This window comes from Solea senegalensis, linkage group LG11 (assembly GCF_019176455.1).
Source record: "Solea senegalensis isolate Sse05_10M linkage group LG11, IFAPA_SoseM_1, whole genome shotgun sequence".
In the NCBI taxonomy this organism is placed as follows: domain Eukaryota; kingdom Metazoa; phylum Chordata; class Actinopteri; order Pleuronectiformes; family Soleidae; genus Solea; species Solea senegalensis.
Window position 1 is genome coordinate 19,428,356 of NC_058031.1, and position 27,189 is coordinate 19,455,544.

At 41.5% G+C, this 27,189-nt stretch overlaps 1 protein-coding gene across 1 annotated transcript in view; it reads right to left on the bottom strand.

The window, feature by feature from the left end:
• Positions 1-27,189, bottom strand: part of camkvl (CaM kinase-like vesicle-associated, like) — a 50,585-nt gene that overhangs the window by 15,079 nt on the left and 8,317 nt on the right. Inside the window, 1 exon segment of the mRNA XM_044039242.1 lies at positions 354-460. Within this exon segment, the coding sequence (XP_043895177.1) occupies positions 354-448 (95 nt within the window). The 5' untranslated portion in view covers positions 449-460.

Genomic DNA, 27,189 nt, shown 5'->3' on the forward strand with positions numbered 1-27,189 from the left:
CTTTGATGCTTTTGTTGAATGACAATACAGGGAATAATCAATGAAACGTGTGAAAGTTAAAAACATGGTTCGATGATGTAATATTTAAATCGATTACATCATGGAGCCCCAACAGTGTGTTACATGAACAGAAATAAACAGACAAGTGGCAAAACCTGAGCAAAACGTGTGTTATACGTTACACTTGTGTCACACTGTCAGTGCATTAATTCATTCCAAACCAAATCTGCAGTGTAAATACAAGCAGTTCAGTTAGAAATAATTCATGAAGTGAATAAAAACAAAACAGAACATGAGAATACTGTAATGTACCCATGAATTTTACATGGGACAAAAACGTGCATGGTACTTACGCTCGCAGCACCTGTCCGATCTCATACTTTTCGGTGACATCAGATATGTTATCGTAAGTCCGCCCATCTCGCAGGGCAAGGCACCCAAATGGCATGACGTCATTCACCTGACCAGAAAAGAGAAAGACGTATCAGTCATGGCACTAGAAAGGCAGATAAAGTCAAATAGAAAACAATAATTGATGACAACGAATAAAGAGATAAAGGCATTGCAGGGCGGCACGGGCAGGCATGTTAAAAAAGAACTGATGAAACATTACGAAAGCCTCCAGTGGTTGATGTACTGCTGCTATAACCCAGAATAATTGGAGTCTGTTTGTGTGTGAATCTGGGCGCCTGGCAGTTTGATTGCGTGCCAGCCTCGTCAACAGATACTAAGCTACTCGATAAGCTTCACTTTCCTCTGTTAAAGTCTGCAGAGTCTGTGCAACATCTGTCAAGTTCAAGTTAAAACTTTATTTATAGGGGTTTGTGCCCCGGTGTCCGTAAAGCAGCTGGCTTCTCTCCAGCAATCGCTGACAGTGCTGGGCTTTAGTGACAGAACCGTTGTTTAATGTTTAATTTTGCACACACACTTATTGCCCCTATTGCATTGGATGTCCATGAACATGATAAGGCAAGGTGGCGGCATACATGGGCACAGTGGCTTGTCACTCCCACGGTAATTCTATTGGATTTCTTTGGTCTTATTTCAAGTGTGCTTTTACATTGTGAACTCAGGAATGTCTATTTTAATTGTTTCTGCATTTAAGTGCAATGTAACTTGAAAAGTGACTACTGAGTGGAACACTCGGAGAAAACACACTCACAAAGGAAACATATTTAATGATAGATATAACATCTCATCACAATCCTCAGGCAATCCACACCCACATTCTTTGCACACGTCTAAGATTCACTGGAAGCTTCAGCCGTCCATCCTCCATTTCCAATCTCATCCTCCTTCTAAATACTTGACATAACCCATTCCAATAGGACATCTCATTTCTATTATTTCTCTCAGTGGAGATTTCCACTCATAGTTTGTCCTACATCCCTGTTGGTGACAAGAACAGTCCATGGAAAGGACCAAATCAGCAAAGTGACGTGATGGGGGCGACTGAAGCATTTGAAATATGGCTTTGATTAATTTCGGGGATTCTATCAGCAGCTATACTGACACTGCAATGCTCCATCCCTTATATCACAGGCACTGTATGGTATTTAAGTAACATAGAGGAAATAATTAATAATGTAATGTAATTGTTCTCCCAGTTTCAATTAATGTAGTTTCTTTAAATTCTAGTGAAGTGGGCCAGACCAGAATAGTGAACTCCCCCACTGCTGTAGTATGAGCAGTAGGCGAAGTGTGAAATTAATTTGGCGAGGTGAATCACTGAATATGATGGTTGAAAAAAATAAATTATACAAAACCACATTTTTAAAAAAGTAAAAGCTGTAGTATAATTTCTCTATGTTGCACATTCGAGACCAGAGGTTTCAAACTCATAAATATTATATATTTCAATTATTTTTCTCAAAAAAAGACATTGTTGGCCCCGTACTGACCAAACTAGACTCTGAATGGCCCCAGGTCATTTGAGTTTGAGAACCCTGTTTGAGACAGTTCCTGTGTCCTTAATTTTCACTTGCCTAAGGCCTTTGCAATCACAGTGTGGACATCTTTTTGACTTTTTCTGAGTGCAGTGGCTCACCTTGCACCACAATAAACATTAATGTCGATATGGTAACTTAATTGATAAGATGTGCAAATCTTTCTTTCTTTAATTCTTTCCTCTTTTTTTTTTGCATGTGTCAGGTGCCACTTAGGGTGACTGTTCATGCCACACATATCTTTATCTGCAACTGGGCCAACAGACAGGCCACATCAAGTCCATTATGCTAAATGTCCCCTTTTTGCCAGGCATCTGTTTTATTATACCTGCACTGTGAAATATTTCATGTTGTTGCACTGATGCAAGCATGCGCTGGAGTTTCATAATAGTTTCAACTGATTTGTGACCAAAGGACAGACTTGAAAGAGGAGAATATCAAGCTGATAAACAAGCTGTTTCATCATTCTATTTGTTCAAGTGCTGTGGTGGGAGGAGCCACATTTGAACGAAAGACAGGAGGCCAGATTTGAACTGATCTTCCGTCACCAAGCAGAAAACACATTTTTGACACCTGAAGAAAATAGTCCCCAAGGACAGTCATCGCATATTGCGGACCCTGGTATATAGGAAGTATACCACAGGCTTAAGACTCTGTGGTTAGCCAAGACCGTTTCATAGAGTCAGAGCTACTGTACAGCAACCCACAAGCTGGTATAAATATGTATAAACGTCACCCTCACTGAAAAATTTGTTCTGTCAAGAGGTTGTTGTCAAGGATGCCCACTATCCCAGTTTTTCTATTTAACTATGAACTACTTGCAGAAGCAAATTAAGAGAGTATAGGTGTTGATATTGGGAAAATAAATAAACAAAATTTCATTGTACGGTGATGGTATAATTTTATATTTAACCAGCCCTGAGAGATCAATTCCTGCAGTGTTAGACCTTATGACCAAATTTGGCTTATAAATCCAATGCCTTACTAATGAACTCACCAGTCTCTAATAAGCTCAAGATCATCTCACCCTTCACTTGGGCTCAAAACGGCTTTAACTACTTAGGGGTGGATGAGTCTCTAAGACTTAAAGATCTGTATCACATAAATGATGTCCCATTACTCAGAAAGATTAAGGAAGAATTATAACATTGGAAAATGCTCCTCATCTTATTTCTCAGACGGATTAATGTCATTCATTAAAATGAAAGTACTGCCACACTTTAGTTCCTTTTTTTCAGTCACTGCATGGTTACTTGGATAAAGCCTTTAAATCCATAAGAACTCTTCCAGATGAACTTTCTGTATGGAGTTTGCATGTTCTCCCTATATGTGTGTGGGTTTTCTCCAGGTTCTTTGGTTTCCACCCACAATCTGAAAACATGCAGAGGTTAATTGGACCAAATTGACTGTAGGTGGGAGTGTGACCCCGCGACCCTCATGTGGAGGATAAATCGGTAGACAATGAATGAATCTGCTCCCTCCTTTTCTCAGTTTATTGTGTTTCAGTGTGTGTGTATGGCCTCACCACTGTAGATGATAGGTTAGAGGTGCTTGAGCTCTATGGTGGAGGCAGAGATGGAGACTACTATGTAATCCCTGCACTGGTCTTAATCTCTAATCTGTAATCCAACCAAAGCACTGCAAGTACACTGTGCATGTGATTGGAGATGCATGCATGAGTGTGTGTACCATAGTACAATGGCCTGTGATGTACACGCTGCAGTAATTGACAGTTGTCATAGATTATAAGCAATGCTGTATTTCCAACTCCTGTCTCTAGTTAGGCCTTTAAAGAAAGAAGAAAGAAAAAAAAACTAGATTTTAAAGAATACAAACCATAGCAGGCCTTGTTTTTAGACTGCAACCCAAATCGGATTGGTAAGCATATCCAATCAGAAACTGATCTTCCTGACCAACTGTTCACATCATCTATGGCTGAATTTAAAGCGTTCAGTGTTCTGTCAAAAATAGAACTGCATGTTTTCTGTGGGATCAACAGACTGACAGAGCAACAACAGATCTGGTATCCGGCGCAAATGGAGTCGGTGGAGGCTGACACACTGACTAAAGTGGATGATATCGTTTTGGATTTATTATATTGTCATGTCGTGATAGGGCAAGTGGGATGAAAAAAGCCCCTTCATATCATTTCTTTAACTTTAATCTTAATTGTTTGTGTTATAGTAGAATTTGACCATATTTATAGGCAATGTTAATTGTAATTGTAATATGTACACATAAATATCCTTCATTTAACATTAAATAGTCAAAGACATAAACCAGATATTATCTGAAATGAAAAGTAACGACTATATTTTAAGCATGTAATACAGATTATAAAGAGTAGACATTTTATTTTAGAGTGTATTTACAGTGTCACTCCTTTGAGAAACACAATCATATTAAAAGTAAATATTTCATGAGGAGCCATACCTGTTTATATCCACAAATATCTTGTATATTGAGATATAGCCTACAAATATCCAGATATTATTTATAAGCCATATCACCAAGCTTACATAAATATTGATGTAATTTAAAAAAGTATATTGCGATAAAGTTTTTTTTCCCCCTGTATTGCCCAGAACCACTTTCCAACAAGTATGGGTATGTTTCTCAAATTGTCTCAGTCACTCCAGACTTTTTCCAGAACTTTTTAACCAGCTCCTCTAATTTCCAGATAATATCAGAGACAGAACACAGCAGAAAAAGTTCCAGATATCTCACAGCAAGCACAGTGGTCAGTGTCATTCTCATGCTGATCTCTGTAATATATAGAACTCAGTGGGAAGCTATGAGTTCTTTTCATTGTTATACTGTATGTGTGTTTTTATATGTTTTACATTATGTTGCAAAGGAACTGCATTATTCCATAATCAAAACACTGCGGCGAATAACTACACACCAATAACTACTGATATCTACACACAGGGGGTATTTATTACGACACAGCATCAGCTCTAAAGGCCCTGGTATACGTCACATATCACGTCGCATATCGCAGACCCTGGTATACTCGCATGTCAGTAGTATCTGACTTCACCATCAGGTGGTACAAGTGTGGGCGCCGGGAATAGGACATATTGCTACCAAAGAAGAAGAGAACGATACTACAGCTCCCTCAGACAAGTCTGGGTCGAGTGGCTCATCAGCTGAAAGGCCCGTTGGGCAGGGGAGTCGGGGTGTCTGCCGGTCGAGGGTCGCCAGATCGAGGCCCGGATGACTATCCTTAGCGACTCCTTCTTCTACTGTTGAAATGTTTTTTTCTGCTTGGTGAGCGGGACTTAATAGTCCACCGGAAACTGAGTTCACGCATGCGCTGTCCATGTGCGCCCAACACGGTCTTTGCACGTGGTTCCAAAATCGCGTCACATGCACGACGCACGTTGGTACGCGCTGTGAGGAAGTACACCAGGGCCTTTATGGTGTGTTGTCACTGTTTCGTCTTTTCAACAGTCACCAAACAGATCCGTCACACAACATCGATGCTTTCATGTGTCTCTTCATGAAAGTTAAAGTGGCATACTTCTCTTTTTGTTGTCAAATACCAAATCCTTAAAGGTGCAAAAAGTCTTTTAATGTTGTGGCTTACTACCAGGGGCATTGCAAAGGGTGGACAAAGCAGCCACTTGCCTGGGGCCCGAGTTGAGAGGGAGCTCAGAATAGCAATCATTATGTGGGAACTCCCCACCCCCCAGTTCTTTATGGTTGGCTATGCACAGGACGGGTTTTTGGTCTCCTTTTTTGTTTGTCTTTGTCCACTGGTGATTTGTTTCTCACTCTAAAGATGCAGTAAAGAAACAAAACACCTTCAGAAAACAGTCAGGATGAAACTTAGTCAGGATGAAACTTGCAGTGGAGGATGGAGAAAATAAGGGAGAATAAAGCAGTGGAAAAGAAAGAACACAGAGAAAGGGATGAGAAGAGAAACGCAAAAATATTGACTGTGACTGACTAAAAAAAAGTGAATAGAAAGGAGCAAAGTGTAAAACATGAAACTGCAGAGGCAGATTGAGAGTAGCTCTCAACCTTCGCAGCTATGTGTCAATGTTTCCACAGGTGAAAGTGTGTATGTGGGTGTGTGTTAACACTATGATGATGTGTTATATGACTCATGTGGATGAGGGTTACCCCCAAAGTCAGAAAACATGAAAACACATCGCTCCACACTCTCCACAAAACCAACTCACATCACAAATCCTGCTGAATTCTTCACAGTTCTGTGCAGGTTTGAAATCAAATTAAGCTGTGAGATTTACACTCGCCTTCCACTTTATTATCTGCTCGTTAACAGCAACTCACCGCACTTTGGCAGGTCGAGTGTCGTTCAAGACGAGCTGCTGCAGTTCAAACCAAGATTTAAAAGACTGTGTTTGGTGTTAAGTCCCATGTAGAGTCAAACAGTCAAACATCATTTAAGCAAGCCTGAATATTTTCTCACACGTTGTCTTGCCAAGTATGGTGTCATTTTTAATATTTTATATTGCTATTTTTTTTCCTTGTAGCCTCAAGCTGTGGGTCTTGGACCACACTTTGAGAAGCACTGGATTAGAGTGTGGATATCTGACAGGTCAAACCCAGGTACACCAATGCAGTCATATTGGTTTCATATCTTTGTGAGCAGTAACCATGGCGGCAGTTGCACGTCATAGACAGGGTAGCACAGACTCAGCAAGGCATTGGACCCAGGTCAGGTTTGGACAGAGGAAATGTGACCCAAGCTGTGCTCTAGTGTACATCCATCGCTTCCCCTGAATGAAGATGTACAGTAGCAAAGTTGGCATGCAATCTAAAATTAACCTGATGTCCCTAAAATACACACCCATTAGCACAGTTTGGCACACACAGACTCAGGTGTGAAGGCACACCAAGCTAGGTGAGACATCACACTTCAGCTATGTGCACCATAAGTAAAAGATCTTCTGCAGTGTCTCCGTGGGCTCATTCACAGGTGTTGTGTTTAGGATGCAGCAGAAATGAATCGCACGAGAATAGAAGATCTTTTTATCAGCTCAGAGGGGAAGTTGTTCAGAGGTGCTGCTCGGCATCAAGGTTATTTGAAGACAATTTGCTCATGAAGCAAACAGAGAACGACACAGTGAATAAAGTATGTTTGGAAGTGCCTCCATTCCAGGAAAGAATGTACGATGTGAAGTGGAATACTTGTGGTTAGGGTACAAAACAACAGCCAACAGCCACAGAAGATCACAATTTTCGGATCATCAACCGATGTGTGAAGCTGTGAACTGTACAACATGATAATGTGACGCAGCATCTGCATTATTGAGGTGATACTAGATTGATGACAGGCAGCAGGGTAGCAGCCCTATTACCCAATATGTACTGGAAACCTTAATGGTTTTGTGCATGTGATAAGTATGACTACTTCCTATTGAAACATATATGGCAGGGACATGGATTTTAAACAATGGAATAAAATCATATTATATTATTTTTATAAAATTATATGACACGTTTTATATTATCTCTCGTTTCATTAGCTTTTCTTACCAGACAAATGCAAAAAAAGCATGTTTTTTAATCTTTCATTTAGTAATTATTATTATTATTAAATAAAATTATGTGTTTGTGTTATCTTTTTTAGATTTTAGAAGTGTAATCGAGCGATTATGTGCACTGTACAACTAAAAATGGAAGATTGCATAAACCAGTTACCAGAATATTTTTCTTCACACACAATATTCACTCAGCCAATCTTATATAGCACCACTTATGATCAACCTGGCTTTCAAAATAAGAGCCACTGACTTCAGTGGGAGTACTCATTGGGTTGTGGCCAAAGGCGGGAACCTTGGTGGTCCAACCCTCAGCTGCAGAAGCTGGCTCTAGTGACATGGAACAAGGTTGAGAGGTTCCGACTAAATATAGTCGAGCTGGCCTGTCAGGCCTGGCAGACCTAAACATATTGTGATGGTCTGCTGGGAACGTCTAGTGGAGTCCCCTATCAAAAAGAGCTTCAACTCCTACCTCTGGCAGAGACAGGAGGAGTTTGGTGAGGCCATGAAAAACGTGACATGATGATTTCTGGATGGCTTCGAGGAGATGCTGGTCAACCATTTGGCGGCTCGGGAAGGCGAAGCAGTGCACTGTCATCAATGTGAACAGTGGAGAAGGGGTGCTGCTGCCCTCAACCCAGGACATTGTGGGTTGGTGGCAGGAGTACTTTGAAGACCTTCTCAATCCCACCAACACACCTTCCAATGAGGAAGCTGAGTCTTGGGACTCTGAGGTGGGCTCTCCTATCTCTGGGGCTGAGGTTGCCGAGGTGGTTAAAAAGCTCCTCGGTGGCAGGGCCCCAGGGGGTGGATGAGATCTGCCCAGAGTTCCTTAAGGCTCCTGATGTTGCAGGACTGTCTTGGCTGACACGCCTCTGCAGCATCGTGTGGACATCAGGGACAGTGCTTCCTCCTCTGCATCGAGAGGAGCCAGATGAGGTGGCTCAGGCTTCTGGTTAGGATGCTTCCTGGACGCCTCCCTGGTGAGGTGTTCCTGGCAAGTCCCACTGGGAGGAGGCCCAGAAAAAGACCCAGGACCCGCTCGAGAGACTATATCTCTTGGCTGGCCTAGGATCGCCTTGGGATTCCCCTGGAAGAGCTGGATGGAGTGACTGGGAAGAGGGAAGTCTAGGCATCTCAGCTCAAGTGGTAGAAGATGGATGGATGGATGGATCGGTGGACAGAGCCTTAGAATACCTCCTTTTCATCTCAGATTTTCAAAAACTATGGGTGTTGCCCTCGTAGCCTTTTTTTCAAGAAAAACCCCTGGACTGTATGATAAGATAAAACCAAAATGCATTTAGCTGTGTATGCATTTGTAAAATACATGAATAAGTGTGTTTGCCTGGGGTGATGTATAGGAACAGGAGGGTCCCTGCTGACCTACTGAGGTACTTCTGCCATGATGAACAAGAGATGACAGGCCTCACGTGAGACTCCATATGAGCGCTAACCATTTGAGAGATTCACATACGCATGAGTGCACACAAAGGGTGCATCTGTACACACACGCACACACACAAACATTAAACAACACGACACATCAGTGCACTTCACTGTACAATTACGTGACAAAGAAGAATATACTATATCTTTTCCTCATGTCACTCACCCATATCATGGCAGCATGGACACAGGTGTTCATCTTCTACAAGAATAACACATTTATCCTTTCAACTACAGTGGCATAAAAGCCTATTTTGCTCTCCACCTCTGTCTCTTCAGCTCTCCAATCTCCTCTGCTTCCTGGACTTTTCCCTTTCTCTGCATGCATAACTTTGAGAAAATGGAAGAAAACATCAGGGGCTGCAGCTGGTGCTGAACCTCCTGATGTTCTAAGGGTTACACTAATGGGAACAACAAAGGGGAAGAATGTGGACGTATTGGCCACTCATAACCAGGACTTCTACTGTAATACAACCTCCATGTGTTTATTGGTAATATAAGGGTAATTAAAGTAGTGTGGAGCTAGAGCAGAGATTTTATATCACAGATTATCTTTCTGATATTGTGGCTTTACTGTATAGAGGTCACACAATTAAGGTTACATACTATTATGGCAGTCAATGACACTGTTCACATGCATATGCTGTATACCAGGCAATATGTCAGGCAACTGGTCTCTTCACCAGCAGTGCTGATGGTGGATAGATTGTGAGCCAAGATGATGAAACAGTCAGGAACAGGCTAATTGGAGAACATCTTACTGGATCACCAAAGATCACGCATTGATGGGAACCACAGAAAACAGATTCTTCTTACAGGGTGATCACTTAATTTCAGCCACAGTCTTTATTCACTGAAGTCTGGATCCAGAACTGACTTTTAACTCAGCGTTCAATGTTCTTCAGATGGAGTCTCAGTAGATTTACAACCTCATGGAAAACTCACAGTGTTATTGGAAAATAATACAATAAATTAGTGATGTGAATGATTCTTTGTAGTGAACGAGAAGAGCCAACTCCGTCTGGGGAGTCGACTCTGTGAATCCATGCAGGCAGGGCTGGGACTTTATTTTGATGGACACACCAGGTGGCTAATGACAGACTAGGATCATACCATTATGTAAAAGAAGGAAGGGGGCAGACCCTTCGAAGACAGCCATTGCAGTGGTACAGAACAGGTTCACACTGAGTGACAGAGAGAGACAGGGATCCAGATTTAATAGTCTGGAAAAGTTGAAGAAATTAGAAACAACTGAAAAATAAGCTTTTAAAATAAGGGTTTTAAGAAAACACTGATTCAAAAACTGCTTACCAACACACAAACCATTCATAATTGCTATATTAAGCAAAAATAGTGAAGAAAAAAAAGTGAAGAGCTGGCTCTCTTGGCCTGGCTCCTCTAAGGGAGCCAAGCCAAAAGAGTTGAATCTTTGAATAGAGCTGGACTTCCCATCACAACAGTGTATTTTTTAGACACAGCTGACAGCACTATATACTGTCATTAATATCATTTTGGCCTGCAAAATGTATTTCCACTAAGAATATAATGGTATTAAGAAGAAATTAGCCCGACTGAGCTCATTGCTTGAGTTAATGAGTGGAGCAGCAGCAGTAGCCTGCGGTTGGTTCTGGCCTTTATTGGGATGTTGTGGCAGAAAAGTGGAATAAATAAAAGAGCTGAGAGGACACAGGAGAGTAGAACTGTGGGCTACGGAGTGGATGTGCACATGAAGAGCCAATTATCTACATTACCCTGCTTATTAAAATCAAATGTACAACAGGGCGCAAGAGTGAGGGGGAGAGGAAAGGAATTATTGTTCAAAATAAACATATTCGCACACACAATTCTCAGCATTAAAAGTTACACACGTATAGACACACAACATCATGTAATGTGTTTGGCATCAGCACACATTATGTTTGCTTTCTGACTTCCCAGTGTGGTGTCTTCTCTGAGCTTGTTATAAACACTAATTCCCTTGTTGCTCACCGAGTGGCTCTCATCTAAGGCCTGTGTGCATTTGTGTGTGTGTGTGTGCGTGAGTGAGTGACTGCAAGGCAAATACAAGGCCAGAAGTGGGCTTAATTAGAAACTGCTCTAATGAAATTTTTTCACGTCTGCTTAAAGGAAGAAAAACATCTTCAGACACATAAAACACACATAAAAAAATGGTTCTAAAAAGGTTACAAAGTACACACTTAAAAAGCACATACACACACACAAACAGGTTTTTGTGCAGCTATCATTTTTAAGACACTGCACTGACCGCCATTCATTTGGATAAATGGTAAATGGTCTGTAATTATATAGCACTTTTTTTTTGATGACCACTCAAAGCTGCTATACTTTTTGGCGTTCACCCATTCAGACACACATTCATGCAGTGCATCTATGTACAGCACATTTTTCTATCACATATCTTTTCATACCCATTCACACACTGCTGGCACAACTGTCAGGAGTAACATGGGGTTAAGTGTCTTGCCCAAGGACACACATGCCACTTGTGCAGCCAGGAATCAAACCCACGTCTCCATGATGACTACTGCTCCTGACAAGGCCAGAAAAGGGGTCCCAAAGAGGTAACAAATTAGTACTAACACAAGAGACATACACACAAAATGCCACAGCAATGATATATAGCCATATTGATATTTTTGACATTTCTATTCCAGGAAATTGGGATTTTGAAAACATGTTCTTATACGTTTTGTGCCATAATGGAAACAAAAAAAATGCTGATGTGTACAGTTTAGGGCTGTCACTTTTCAATTCAAAATGAATTATTATTTTTCTGCATCATATAAGCTCTTACCCCTTAGAATCCAGCAGAGGGTGCACATAAGTCTTCCTACCAGATGCAGGCACAGCAGGGACAGCATCTTAGCAATGCAACCCTACTGTACAGTAGACCCTCCTGTCCCCTGATAGCACCCCCAGCTTTGGTTAAGAAGACACTGTCTGCACCAAATACCCGCTTTTAACCTAATACGCTCTGTAAGCTGACTCATAAATATCTGTGCATGTGGCAGGGACATCTGTCACTCTGAGCGTGTGTGCTCATCCGCAGCTAATGCTGCAAATGAAAAGAGAGGCACACTCCATCCCGATCAGGTTGATAAACTTGAGTTCCTGCCAAATAATATCAGACATTAAGTTGAGCCATTTGCCTTGATGTAACATTATTCAGTTTTAGCTGTTGGAGCCTCCTCCTGTTGTCAGTGATATCATTTAAATTGTGTATTTCTGATTCAGAACATACATTATCTTCAGGCGATTTCTATGGTAAGGTCATGCATGCAAATGCATGTCTTAGAATTTAAATTCTCATACGCATGCAAAGAAGAGTGAAATTTGCTTTTCTCAGTGTCAAATTATGGACAACAAGGCGTTGACTAGTCCCTGTATTGTTAAGGTCTAGTGTAGCCGAAACAATAAAAGGGAGGCGAAAGTGAGCAGAATGCAATTGGGACGTAACAGTAGTGTGGTTTCAGAGTGTTGTAGAGGGTGGAATGAAGTAAATATGTGTTTCAAAGACAAACAAATGAGAGAGAGTTGGGCTGTCAGGCTACACGGCACAGGTATATCAATCAGCTTTTAAAGGGCCCCACACACACCTGAGCCCAGCTGGGGACACACGACAAGATTTTTTGCTCGCTTTTACCCATGATGCACAGTTTGGCAGCACTCAGCACTACATGGAGACATTCGGCACGGCTAACTGGCACATAAAACTGTAAGGTTGTTTTCACACCTAGTAGTCCGCTAGACTCGGCACGATTGGGGACTGAGTTTGCTCTCACACTTTTGCACTTAAGTGAAACAAACCGAACCTTTTGAATAATGTATTCCCCTCCTTGCCTGAGGCAGCACTGCATCAAGAATTACTCAAGGAGAAAACAAGCAAACAATGAACAAAAAAACTCACTCATCTATTAGTTAATGCAGGGCAACTTCGGTTTCAGCCAGATAATAGCAAAACATTTTGTTTTATGCGAACATACTACACACAAACTGCAACGATGGTGAGGTGACAGTTTCATGCATTCAGTTTGGCTTCAGTTGATTTGACAAATCATGTAGTCTGTAATCCCTCATTAGGCACAGTCAGAAATCAGTCGGTTAGTATGTACTCAGGACAAAATGGGTAAGGACTGTGAAAGTGTACTGTGTTCCCAGCTTTATAGGGGCACAGACAGAGGGAAATGAAGAGAGCAACAGAGAAGGCCCAGCAGCCGTCCCACAGAACCAGAAGGCTGCATCGAGGCCACTGCTGTTCCCTTCAACAGGAACAGAAACGTCAAACATGCTGCACGGCCACATAAGACACATGTTGTTGCATTTCCCTCTAAATTTAGCAAAGTGAGCTCAACAGTGTTACATCTGCCTCCGCTGCTCATTCAATTCATCTTCTTGAGCATCTCTCTCTCTCTCTCTCTCCCCTCCCCTCCCTCATGTGTGTTTGATGACTGAAGTGTCTCAGGCGTGCAGACCGAGCAGAGCAGAATCAGCAGCTGCAACCAATCCTGCAATCAGCATGCCTTCATTTCACCAGCCTTTGGCACGACCAGCCTGCCAGATCAGGCACTGTTCAGTCTGGGTACAGCGTCTTCATTATTTTTTTACAATAGAGCTCCAGTAGCTGAAGTCACGCAAGCAAAGTAACGCCATTTTGGCAGGCAACGAAGCTCTTCACATCCATAGATATATGTAACTCGTGTCTTCACCAGCTGTTATCATGAAAAGTGAAGAATATTTTACTGGGTCGCCAAAGATCCTGAGGACAGCAGGGGTGGATCACAGCTTTAAAACACTCAAAGTGAGCGTAGAAGACAGAGTAAGGAGAACCCACAGACAACAGATTCTGCTTCTATAGTGATCATATCATGTATTGTTGTGAATCGCAACGCTGAAGTTGGCGTCCAGATTTGCAGCTTCCTGGTCTGCAGTTAAGGGGAAACTTCAGGGAAACATCATTTTTAACTGTTGTTGCATTTTTATGCTTCTTAATGATGCAAAAGTCACCCAGGTGTATTGTGGGTGTAAGGATCAGATACATTTAGTGTGTGTCAGGTTCTGGGATATATTACTCGATTTCCGAAGACTTAAACTTAAGACTTTGAACACTTAATTTTTCAGGAGCTTTTACAGCCAACATGGCACTGTGAGTCATCTATAAACTAAACTTAAAACACTAAAAAGGTGAGGAAATTTGTATTTGATTGATCATCACTGGAGACAGTCTACATGGAGATGAGATTCTGCAACCAGTGGCGATCCCATATCTTCACAGATAATTGCCCTTTCATGCCCTTCAGTGTTTGTATTCCTGGTGTCTGGTCTTCTGCCTGCCAGCCAGCCCGGTGCGACCACTGCCTGCCTTTGAGGTGACAGTGGAGGACACAAACAAAGTAAACTGTTCTTCTGAGTTGACGACCACAACACAAGCAGCGTGTGGTAAAAGTATTTTTGGTTCTCCATCATAGATGGCAAAGTAATGAACAAATCTGTGGACTCAGCTGTTCATTTAGCTGTTCGTGTGACACATTGCATGTAACAGAATCCCGAGTTCTTGTTTGGGGATAGGTGATCCAATTTTGCGTGTGATGTAGAGCTGTCAATAGATACAAAAACCCCAAAACTAATTAATCTCACATCTTCATTAATCTGTCTTAATCGCGATTGAAAGCTAAATCTGTTTTTTTTGACAGTCAAGGCAAAGGATCACAACTTCCAGTCATTGTCTGTAAATTGTGCCGTGACACCCAGGTGCTGTTGCTCAGATTTGCTCAATCCAACAATCTCAACCTTTTTAAAATCCAAGTTCCCACTCCTCTAGGACATCGGCTGCCCCTCTCACTACCAATCAAAAATGTCAAAACATGTCCCTATGCCAGCATTAAGGAGGACAAAATGACAATTCCAAAATTATTCTGGTATTTCAGTGGATACTAAAAATATTTATGACTGCTTTTTTTCTTCTTCTTTTTTCTTCTTATTCTTTGTTAGCCTATTTTTAATTGTGCCTTTCAGTTTTACTGTATGGGCTGGGGGGAGAGCAATATTTCGTTTTTTATGTACGTCGTGCACAAGAAATGACAATTAAGAAATCTTAAATCTTCATCTTGGACTTTTATGTACCTCAATAAAAAAAGAAAATAGAAGAAAAAATGAGAAAAATAAACCATTCAGGCAGACTTCACCAAGTCACCCATGGCTCACACTACAAATATGCAAGTGAGTGAATTAAATGGCTCCTGGGAATTAAAAGTACTCAAATAAACCAAAGCAAAGCAAGACCCCTACAAATACACCACGAGGAGGGTTAAGAACAGTTTTCTTTTTAAAGATAGATACAAAGTACCACAAGAAAGGTGGAAAAATGTACGTGAATCAAGCATCCGAGGAATTCTAAAAAGAACAGATTAACAAAGGAACACACTCCCTCTTTGACTCGTCATAATACCTCACAAACACCATCAACAACAGCATTATCAGTGATGTCTGAGGACTCATCCACAGCTATAAGGTAATGTACTCTGCATTATTGTTTTTTCTGCATCCGAGAATGGCTTCTTGTGCTTCCCCAAAATAAACGCTACTCTGTGTGAGTGAGCAGTCTGTTTGCTTTTTGTTGTTGCGTCATAGATGTAACAAGAATCCTGCTCGCAGCTTGATATGATGATTTCAGGGCATTTATTTTTGTTGCCCTCCGAATTTTGAGGAAATGTTTCTATGGTTGCTCTCATAATGTCGTTTATAATTGGAAAATCTTTATCATAGCTATGGTCTCCTGGCATATTAAGCACATTGGTCATGTGCTGGTTGGAGGGAGAATTGCCAATTTTCACTGTCCACGTTTCTTTCAGCGGACGCAATTGGAACATGCCATTTCCGTTCAATCTAGGCTCCTCCTGCTGGCTATGTATCAATAAGTGAACCGGTTGGAAAGTGAAAGTGAAAAAGCGCCGCTCGTGCTGCATGGAGATAACAGTCCATGTTTACAGGTGCTGACCAAACCAAAACGCATAGTGAATGAATCAAAGCTCGGGGGCCCATAAATAGAGGGCTCGGGGGCCTGATGTGGTCCGAGTGACGACCATTGAGGGCCATTGCCCAAGAGGAATGTTCCGCACATGGTTGAAAACCTATCAAGACTAAAAATGTGTGTGTGTTCTGGGTAATGTGCATTATTACATTTTCAGGTGAAGACATGTTGCATGGTGAGGTTAAGTTTAGGGTTAGGCCAGTAGTTGTAATAGTAAAGGTTAGTGTAAGTCTCCAGGAAATTAATGTCAAATTTAAATCAATGTAATGTCTTTGACGTGATGGAAACAAGACTCTGTGTGTGTGTATTTATGACAGCACTTTTGTTACCATTATCTACTTTTGGACGACGTCTCTCTCTCTCTCTCTCTCTCACTCACACACACACACACACACACACACACACACACACACACACACACACACACACACACACACACACACACACACACACACGAACACCTCTATTCACTCTGTCAAACACATACAGACACACTAGTGCACCTACCCACAATCCACCTTCACACACACACACACACTCAATCTCACACTCATAAACACACATACACAGGTATGTTGACAGATTTGCCCTCTAAGGAAAATGAATTACACTTCAAACCCTTGTTCCCCTGCATACACCATCTCTGAGTGCATATGTGAGTGTTTATGCAAATGCAGAAAGTTCATGTGTAAAGTTGCCAATCACACCTGCTTTTGGATGCACCGTGCCAAGCAACAGACCACACTTCTCATCCAGCTCAACACCAAACACTGACACAGGGATCCCACACATTTTTACTAATTCATTTTCAAAACTTTTACATAATTTTTCCGATATTGATATCGGATATTGGCCCTGATGTTGACTAAATAGCCGGATCGGGTCTCGGATAATGAGACTCTGATGCCTCCAAACTTCACTTCTGCGTTTGGAGTCCGTAAACACGGAGCAACAACATGGAGCGAGTGAATAAATTGGGTGTTTGGAAGTATTTTACATTTGCTACACTAACAAGTTTGTCGGGTACTTTTTATTTTTTATTTTTGCTGGTGGTCACACTGCAACATGCAACACTACGAAATTTAATCAAGCTCCTCCAGAGATGTCTATACTAAGACATTTGGACATTAGAACCCTGGACGTTTACTGTGTGTTTGCAGTCCCTGTCAATCCTTAGTTATTAAGACACTCAAGTGCATGTTTTATGGAGAGGAAATTGATGCTATGAGGAACAACCACCATCATCTCCGAGCCGTAACCAGGTCCTTTTTGTGCCTAAACCCAACCACCTAAAAAAAGGCTCTTATTTCCCCCAAAAGACCCACATGTTGTGTGACCCCCACAACAGCTTATTTGTGTGGGGACAACATCTTTTTACTGACAAAATTGGAATGTTTATGCTGTGAGGCAGAGCATACTTCCACCTTGCTGTCAGAGTTATTCATTTTTTTTTTATTCTGCATGTTAGCGAGGGTGTGATGAGAACGAGCCTCCTCAATCACACATCTATAAGTGAAAATGAAGTCATGTGGTCTTATGGGAAAGTGAGTGTGGGAGAGACAGTGGGAGGTCGGGAGCATGATGGACACGCATCCACTGTCACACAACCCTATGTCTATGTTTGGACATGTTAGCTACTGCACACCAATTATCTTCCCTACAACACACAGGAGAATGAACATTTTTGTGCTGCTGGTCCTCTCATGGGTGCTCCCACTGTCGACTACCTGTAAAAGATAATGAAGCATGACACACGACAAGTCAACGTTATAATGTGTCCACCGACGGTCAGCTAACGTGGGATGAGGTCTTTATTTCAAGGAATAAAATTGCAGACACTGAACCAGCACCTATAATTGCACCTGCATGACAGGCCAAGGCCTCCACTCACGAAAACCCCCTACCTACTCATGGTTGGGGGGACAATGTAATTGTCATTTTATTGGTATAATAATTAGGGTTCGAGCACAAGGTGCGTAGAACCTTGTGCAGGGGTTGCATCTTGAGCTGAGTAGCCCAGACTTCCCTCTCCCCGGCCAGTCCATTTTATTTAGTGTCCTGTTATAAAGTTGTCCTCCAGGACACAAATGTGGCAAGAAGTCAGTGAATAACAATTCTAGACACTAGAAACAAACGCTTGCAAGAATGGGAAATTATTATTTTTGGCCATAATACTACATTGGACAGAAAACCTAAACAGGGTAGCAGCATATCTTGAGAAGTTCTGGTATGCAAATGTATACTTATTCCCTCACCCAATGAGAATCGATAAGGAATCGGATCAATAAGCAATATCTATAAAGGAATCGGAATCGTTAAATTCTTATCCATTCCCATCCCTACTCACGCATTAATAAGAGTCTTAACAGGTATTTCCCTATGTTGTGTATTGCATTTGGTTGTTTTGAGCATAGTGTTTAGACGCCAGAGAGTCTAGAGTGAGGCCAATATCGCTGCTCACGATGTAAAAGAAGTTTGAATTTGTCCATGTTAATACATATCAACAAGCGGCATTGTTGGCATTTTACCACAATTTCACTTCAGGTATTTGATGCTGCTTGAAGCTTAGTGTATTAGGCTTTATCATTTGTTTTTCCAGTGAGTCGTGTTTGATGTCTACAAACAAAAAAGAATGTGCCGCAAAATGTTTGATGAAACCTGGCTAGACTGACCTGGTTGGAGATCGTGTCTACTACTAATTTAATATGGGGTGTTTCAATAACATGCTGTCACAGTGAGAAACCAAGAAATACAGTCATTGTGGTCACAATGACACCAATTTTCTTCACATTCTAGGAGTTAATGCCATAATGCCTCTAAAATGATGGGAATTGATTGTGGATCAGAGTGGGAACAAACAAGCAGTGAGCAAGGGAGATGATCAAATAAAGAATCTCATTTCGAGACGCACAACATATTATTAAAAATCCAGGGAGACACACACACACATGCACGCACACATACACATGCAAACTGCTTTACAAGCCCTATCAATAATTCATCAAGTTATATGCAATCTTCAGTGACGCACTGACAAATATAATATTAAAATGTACCAACATGAAAAGGTAAGAGCACTGAATATTTATATACTTAAGTGGACTATCTGTGCATCCTTTCCTGTATGTAGACTTTTTATATTAATGGGTATGGCCCATTACTGTAATGAATTCAACTGGCAATCGTGACCATGACCATGATGTCATCCACTGGACTGCGAGTTTGGCTTTTTGAAAAGACCATACATGGACGAGAGGAGCTGAGGAAGAAGTGAGGGGTGGATCTTACGCCTTGCCCCAAAGCATCTCCTGCTTCGTCATATATTTGATACTAAATGGCACCATCATTTACACAACAGACACCATGCTGTACTGTAGAAGACCTGAAACTAGTGATTGAGACCATACACACCTCAGGAAACTGTTTAGTGCTGTTATATTCACTCACACTGTTGCTTGCCTAACACCCGCTGTGGCTCAGTCTCATCCCGTTCTGTCATGTCTAAAAGGGAGTTTGGCAAAAGACTGCATAGATCCTAAATACTGACCCTTTTCTGAATATGTGTGTGGTATAGTATATATGATACAATCCCTGCATATACATATTGGTAAATCTGACTTCTATTGGAAACTGTGGGTGGAAAGAGGAACTAAGAGATCTTGGTTACCTGTACATAGACCAGCGACTCTAACTTACAGGTTGAATTCAAGGTGCACAAACAATGTTATGTCCAAATTCACAGTCCATTGAAACTTCTGAATCCCACTCAGCCCTCCCATAAATGTGAATGAAAAAGACCCCCTCTTTCATTCTTTTAAGCATCTCTTTTCTATGGCATGCTGCTACAGAAATATAGCAGTATTGGCCCACCATAGATTGAATGTGATATCCATACATACTGTAGGTTACTTCAATTAAAAAAAAAACGATGAACGTTTTTGACACCCACTAGATCAGTGGTTCTAAAAAACCTTTTATACCAAGTACAACCTGAGAAATGATTGAGCTCTCGAAGTAACACCATTATTGCTAACATTAAATTACAGTGGTGTAAACAGGCCGAGCCAAGTCAGCCATGGACTCTTCACAGGAGGCCGATTTATTCCCAATGAGATCATTTGCACTCTCATTATCCTCCTCTTCCTCACATATACTTCAGCCACGGGTGTAGTAAAATTAGATTGAGATGGAGCGAGCGATAAGATGACTGTAATTATTATTATTTAATGCATTATTATTTGTCTGCTGTTTGTTTCATTGTCTATGGTCAAAATTCAGCTCCACTCCAGTCACATCCTCTGGTATATGCACCAGAACAGTAACTCCAAGCTTGCATACCACTGGTGGTACACGTACCACAGTTTGAGAACCATGGCTCTAGATTATAAAGAGTTACGCTTAAAGGTTACCCTGCTTACTGCTGCCCCAAGCTACAGAGATTTTGGAAATCAGTTGATGACTGTATTCAGAGAATTGTTCCATGTTTACTTGTGCGGGGCGACCCGTCCGTCCTGAGACACCATCCCCCCTTCTTATAACAAAATGTTTCCGTTTGTTTCATATTGTGTACTTATGTACATTTGTATTTCTCTGTCTCTGACTATGAGTTTTTCCTTTTGGACTTGTTTGGCCAAGCCTCCTCGACAACCCTTCTACCTGTTCCGTTTGGATTTGCTTGGACTGTTCATGGTTTTGGACTCTTCTTCCCTTTACTAGCGCCCCCTGCCTGCTCCCCATCAGTACTGTTGCCTGACAAGAATCTGAATTGTGTGTATCCTCTTTTTGGCGGATGAAAAAACTTTTTGAAGCTCACTGAGAACATGAGCTAGCTTGCTAGTGTGCCGCGATTGGGTCCAAACATAACACATTACAAGATGAGCACTCCACATGAGCTCACCTGAAGCGAGCTCCACAGGTGTAGCGGATGACAGGTGTAAGCAGTATACCCACACACTTTTTAAAAATAGAGAGGGCCATGACAGTCCTACAAAACGGTTCATAGCAGAGATAGCACTGTTGAATTTGTCTCAAGCCTTATGACTCTTATCCGAAAACTTCAATCACTGCTCCTTTCTGCTCGTCGTCTCTGCTCTTCCTACCCTCTGCTCTGCTCTCATCCGTCTCCAGGGAGGAGATTTTGCTTCTGTAAGTCATGCTGAATATTTCACAGAATGCACACACTGCTTACTTTTCACGGAAGTGTTCTCACTTTCATTCCCCGTCTCTTTATGTCTGTCTTTCTCCGCGCTTTGTCTCCATCTTTCATTCTTTTTTTTCTCCCCCGAATGTTTGCTTTAGTTTGGCATCATCCACTCGCTCTTCGTTCCGCTTCACTTTCCTTGGAATACATTTATGCAAGAGAATGGTCTTAAAATATGAATGATAAAGCTCTGTTTGACCTTCCAGTTTTTCTAGGTTCATAATATTCTTTGGCATTTGTTTGAAATCACTAAGTCACTAAGCCTGTAAAGAAGTGCATATCGAAACCGAAATTGCGACACTCGAACCTGTGTCACGGTTGGAAAGGGCAAATTTAATATTTAATATTTAATTTAGCTTAAATAATTTGAAGATGTGTTCTCCTCCATCTGTGTGTCATGTGACTACGTTTCCAATCATGACGAGTGAGCAAAAGTTTGGCTGCCACAAGTTCAACAATGTGAGGAGCAGAGGAAACATGGCTAATAACGCTGACATTACGGACCCTCCTAATTCCTTTAAGTCAGCAGTATGGGAGTATTTGGGCTACTCCGTAGAAAATAGAGATAGTAATCTCTACCTCTCTGTCTCCTGTTGACAATTCCCCAACCATTTTACCATAAGTGTTTTAAAGTCGGAAGAAATACCTACCGCCGCAGTCTACTCTGCCAAATTTATTTCACATGAAGTGCCGGGTTTTTCATGGCACTGCATATGTTCACGTTTGCGGGGGTCGAGAATGAGGGGTTCAAGTATTTGCTTAGTGTGCTCGGGCCCCGGCAGCCACATCTGTTCCCAGTGAGAGGGTTTTCCACTGCAGGGGACACTGGGGACAGGGGACAGGGGACAGTGTCACAGCACAGAGAGCAAGCCTCTCACCAGACTGGACATGGATGGTGTTTCTGAAGACCAATTATCATCTTCCTTGAATCAACTCTGCAATGCAACATGTTTAGTTCTCTTTAGAGTTATTCATTTGTTTATTTTGTGGTTTATGGCACAGACAGAAAGTTTGTTTCCTCAGCTTCAGTCGTCTCCACAAGTTGAGATTAGCTGTGTTTATTTTTTTGACAGTGTTTTTGTTCGAGTAAAGATAAATGTTGCTTTGTTTTTGCTTTTGCTATTTCATTCCTGATTTGTGTGAGGGTGGGTGAGAGTGTGGAGGTGATTCTTTTTAACAATAATTTATGGAATTTTCTTTGTTACGCTCTAGCCACTGATGTATGTTGCTTACATGTTTTGGTATATTTGTGTTTTAGTAAAATAGTCCAGTTTTTTACAAAAATCGTGATACGAGCTGAATTGTGACTTTGGTGTTTCGCTGCACACCTATAAGTCACATGGTATGGAAGCTACTGAACAAAAGTGTCACATGAAAAGAAAGTGAAGAAAAAAAACATGTATTTGTAATAGTAATATTCAGATAACATATTGGAGTAGGTTCCAATAAAAACAGGTGTGTCCTGTTTGTCTAAGGTAGAAATACAATTTTGGTATTGGTTCGTAGAGTGAGTGTCTTTCACATGGAAGGTCAAGGGTTCGACCCGCAGCTGTACGAGCAGCATGTAGCGTGAATGGGTATGAGAGACGTGTGATAGGTAAAAGTGTTGCACATGCAGTAGATGTGCTGTATAAATGTGTGAGAGAATGGGTGTGAACAGCAGAACTGTAGTGTAAAGCAGCTTTGAGTGGTCATCAGCTCCAGCTCACCACGACCCGCATATGGATTGGTAGACAATGAGTGAAAAAAAATGAATGAATAGCGCTCTAGTACTGGCAATAGTTTGCCTTTACATCAATGTCCATTATCACTCTGTAAAAGGTTTGGCAGTTTTGTCTTTCCCCCCCTTGTGTCACATCCTCTGCCTCACCAGACTTGTCACATTGAAAAGAATGAAGGTGCAAAATGTTCCCACACAGTGTCAAACATGGTCTGAACAAAGCCAAGGACACCTGTGTTTCCAGCCAGCATGGCTGAAAGCTTTAAAGCTTTTGTTGGCAATGATTCCATATTGTACAGCAAATACCGCAAGTACCGCGCTTCGAGAGAGACACTGGTTCCGTTTCTGAATGAATTAATTCTCAAGGTTTTTAGAAGACAAACATCCAGTGTGTCATGGGGGAAATGTTTCTCGTTGCATGTGCTTCCATAATAGCTCGAGTATTCAGCCCTGTTTATTTCCCCACACCCTGTATCCACATAGGACAGGTGGCCCTCTCAGCCCAGCCAAGGCCTGGTGCCTGTCATGTGGGGTTGGAACAGCCGATATGGGACATGGGCCAAATTGCTTTTGCTCTGCAATTATGTAAAGAAAGTCACAATCATATACTGTCCACACCAGCTTATGCACACAAACACTCACCAAAAGGCTCTATAAATACAATGTGGAGGTAATGTTCATCTTGTAAAGTAGGCGCATTTACTGGAAACAGGTCAGAGTAAAGGCGGTGCATGCTCCTGCCTTCTTTTTTTTCTTGCTGTTGCCTTTTTGTTCACAGAAGTGTTTTTTCTCTCCACGGGCACAAACTCAGGAAAACATGCATGGCACATAGGGATTTGAAGTAATTAACACGGCTCACCTAAGAAAAACTGACATTAGGAGTACTTTCACTGCAGTACCTGACTGTTAGACAGCCTTTTCTATGAAAAGTTGGAAGCTTTTTCTGTCATAGCTTGTAAAAACACACACAAAACAAATCACAACTGAAATGACTGATGGAAGCAGCAGAACACTAAAATGACCATTATTGTCAAAGAACTGTGGTGTGTGAGGGAGTAAGGGCTTTAAAAACAACAACTTCAGTTTCCTGTTGGGACATAGGCTGTCTGACAGCAAGGTAAAGCAAATGTATATTAAAGACAGCCTTTTTACGAATGACTTTGACCTGGTCGCTGCCCTGTCAGCGCGCTGAGCACGGAGAACACAAACACATGCATGTGTGCTTCATGCAATTTCTAAAATCCTGAACGGTCCCTTTAAGATACTGTACCTTATGAAGGAGAGAGACCAACGAATTATGCAACACAGCACCAGACAGAAGTGATGTGTATGAACATGTACACCACGGGTGGCCCGTGGGCCAGAACCGGCTCGCCAGAGGATCCAATCCGGCTCGCAGGATGACTTTATTTGTCAGTTCCAGATACCTTTGTGCCTTTGTACATCCACTGTTATCTGTAAGTTGTAATGCACGTGTGTAAATGCTAAAATTAGGCTTTATATTATTGAAATTGCAATTGCAAATTTCAGTTTGTTCATCATATGCTTTGTAAAAAGATCCTTCATTGAATGTAAAACAAAAGGGAAACATTTGGTGTTCTTGCTGTTAATAGGTTATCATGCTCACTTGAGATCAAATTGTGCCCATGAACTAAAATGAGTTTGACACCCTGATCTACACTATTTGATAGTCTCTCTCATATAATTAGAATGTGTTATTACTCTTTGACCATTTAACCCTTACTTTTTACACATCGGTAGACGTCCAGCCTGTGTTCATGCAACCCAAGAGTGAAGTGAAGCAAAGACGAGCAGGAGACGGCAGAGACAAGAGGGTGAGGACGGAAGTTGGATATGAAAAGTAATGCACTCCAGCAAGGGAATCTAACAGCCTCAGTATTAAACTCATCCATCCTGAGAGAAACACAGAGTGGCTGAGTGAATCTGTATCTGCAGAGCACTCATCTTTCACCTGTGGCTAGCACAGATCTTGGCTTATATAATGCAATGTGAGGTTAAAGTCTGCTTTATGACCAGCTGAGCCAATAAATGCGGATCAGCCTTGACCTCTTTTTTTCCTTGCCCCACCTCCTCTCTGTGGTTGTCTTTAGCAGGCTGCGAGCTCCAGCTGCTGAACTCTGCAGCCCAGAAACTCCTCCTGTCTGATACCTTGCTCGGTGTGGAAGCAGCCTCGCAAAATGGGTGTCTTGAATCAATCTTTGCATCCGACCACTGACACTATGTGTATGTGTATAATTACTAGGGCTTTTACAATTGTTGTTTCTGTCAACTTCTACATCAAACGTGTCTCTGAAGCCCCCACCATAATCGTTTTCATTTAAAAACTGCTGTGCTGAATTTGCCTTTGCCGTGGCTTTATCACTATTCAGGGGCATGGCGAACAGAAGATGAGCTCTTGTAGGTTTGGCAGCCGTCATTATGATCGGACGGGGAGTCAAAGTTGAAGGAATAATAAAGCAATGGCTTGTTGGATCCATCTTTACAGCAGCTTGGGGTGTTATGTAAGGGATGATGGAGCTGGTGAAGGAAGAAGAAATGATGAATCCTAATGACAGATGTAATGAGCAAGTAATACGTGGCTGCTAATACCTTCATATCATCTCCTTCGTGCTTCTGTTTATTGTGTCTTTCTGCTACACAGTGGCTATATATTATGATATTAAAAATATATCTTTTTAATCCGATGACTTTAATAGCTTTATGGTGACGGACGTAGTTATTCTATTCTATTTGGTTTGGCACAGTGCAGTACAGTTTCGAATTGCAAAGCCTTGGGTCAGGCTTGCATTCAAAATATGTTAAAGGTCATTAGACAGGTGATTGATCATATGTGTCATGTTGAGGAGTGATTTTCTGAAATAGGAGGTAACGTCAGGCTGTTTACATGCCTATGTCTTGATATTATGAGTTAAGATAAGGGCTTTTGTTAATAGTAAAAATGAAGGGTCACTTGCAGCTGGGCACTTTGAACGACTTTTCTGCTCGGCTCGTAACTTGCTGTGTCCATTACTGCAGTCAAGTGGAACTTGTGAACTTGTGAATACAACATGAGGAGTTGTGTAATTGAAATCCAGAGCTATAAGAGGCTGTGAGTGTGATGGGAGGAATATTTAACTGGACTTGTCCTAAGAACCCTGCAGACCACTGCTTTTTGAATGCAGCATATTTAGCAGTTCTTATGAGCACTTAAATCTAACAGGCAAATTGCTTACAAAAATAGAGCTCAGGTAACAACACAGAGAGGGAGTGTGATGTCACACCAGTCTGCTGAAATGATATATTGTGCAGCCCTAGATTATCAATCGTGCTCTGTGTCCTAGCTGTGCTGCCCCAGATACTACCCCAGTTTCCAAACGTTTTTGCTGAGCACAAACACTGATGCTGGACAGCTTCAAGTTAAACTCTGCTCAGTATGGCATGCATGTGCTGCTTGGCCTTCAGACTGGAGAAATGAAAATGACACTATTCTTCTCTCTCTATTCATAATCCATTCTAGGTCATTCACACCATTGTCTGAACAAATACACGGGTAGAGGGAGTGAAGACAAGTAAGAAATAGACCAGAAAGAAAGAAAACTAAAGAAATTAAGCAGTATAATAAAAGATATACATAGAGGAATTGAAAGGAAAGCACTATGTGCATGCTGTGGTAATGATGCCACTTGCGGGACTCTTTTGCCTCTCCATCTCAGTTGCTCTTTTCCCCTTCATATCCCCCCCCAATTCTCTGTCACTTCCAATCTCTCTCTCTCGCTCACTTTTCACTAACACCAGACAGCCAGGGGAATGGGATAGCTCATCATTAATTCATTCCTTCTTGCCACATATATTTTTACACAGCCTTGAACACTAGTTTATTCAGTACCCTACAACAAAGTGCAGAAAAACATATTTTGTATCTCAGAATGTGCTGCCTCCACACTCCCAGTGGTGGAGGTATTGCTCACCTGTATTCTCTTCTACTTAGCAGGGTTTAGAGGCGTCTAACGGCACTGAGTAAATCAATACCTTTGCTTTTCATCCAACTGTCATCTTAACTTCCATTTTTGAAAGTCTGAAAAAAACAACTCATCATATAATAGATGTGTCACTATCACCTGAGATGAAACATGAATTTAAAATGAAGATTTACATATATTCTGAACACCTACTGTAAATGGAACATTCAAAGTCTTTATACAGTGCCCTTTATTTTACATGCTCCATCCTTTCAAGAGGAAATAAAGTAGTGCTGTAGGATGGTAATTTGTCACACAGCCGCTGCAAGCGAGAGGGGTTTCGATAGAGAGAAA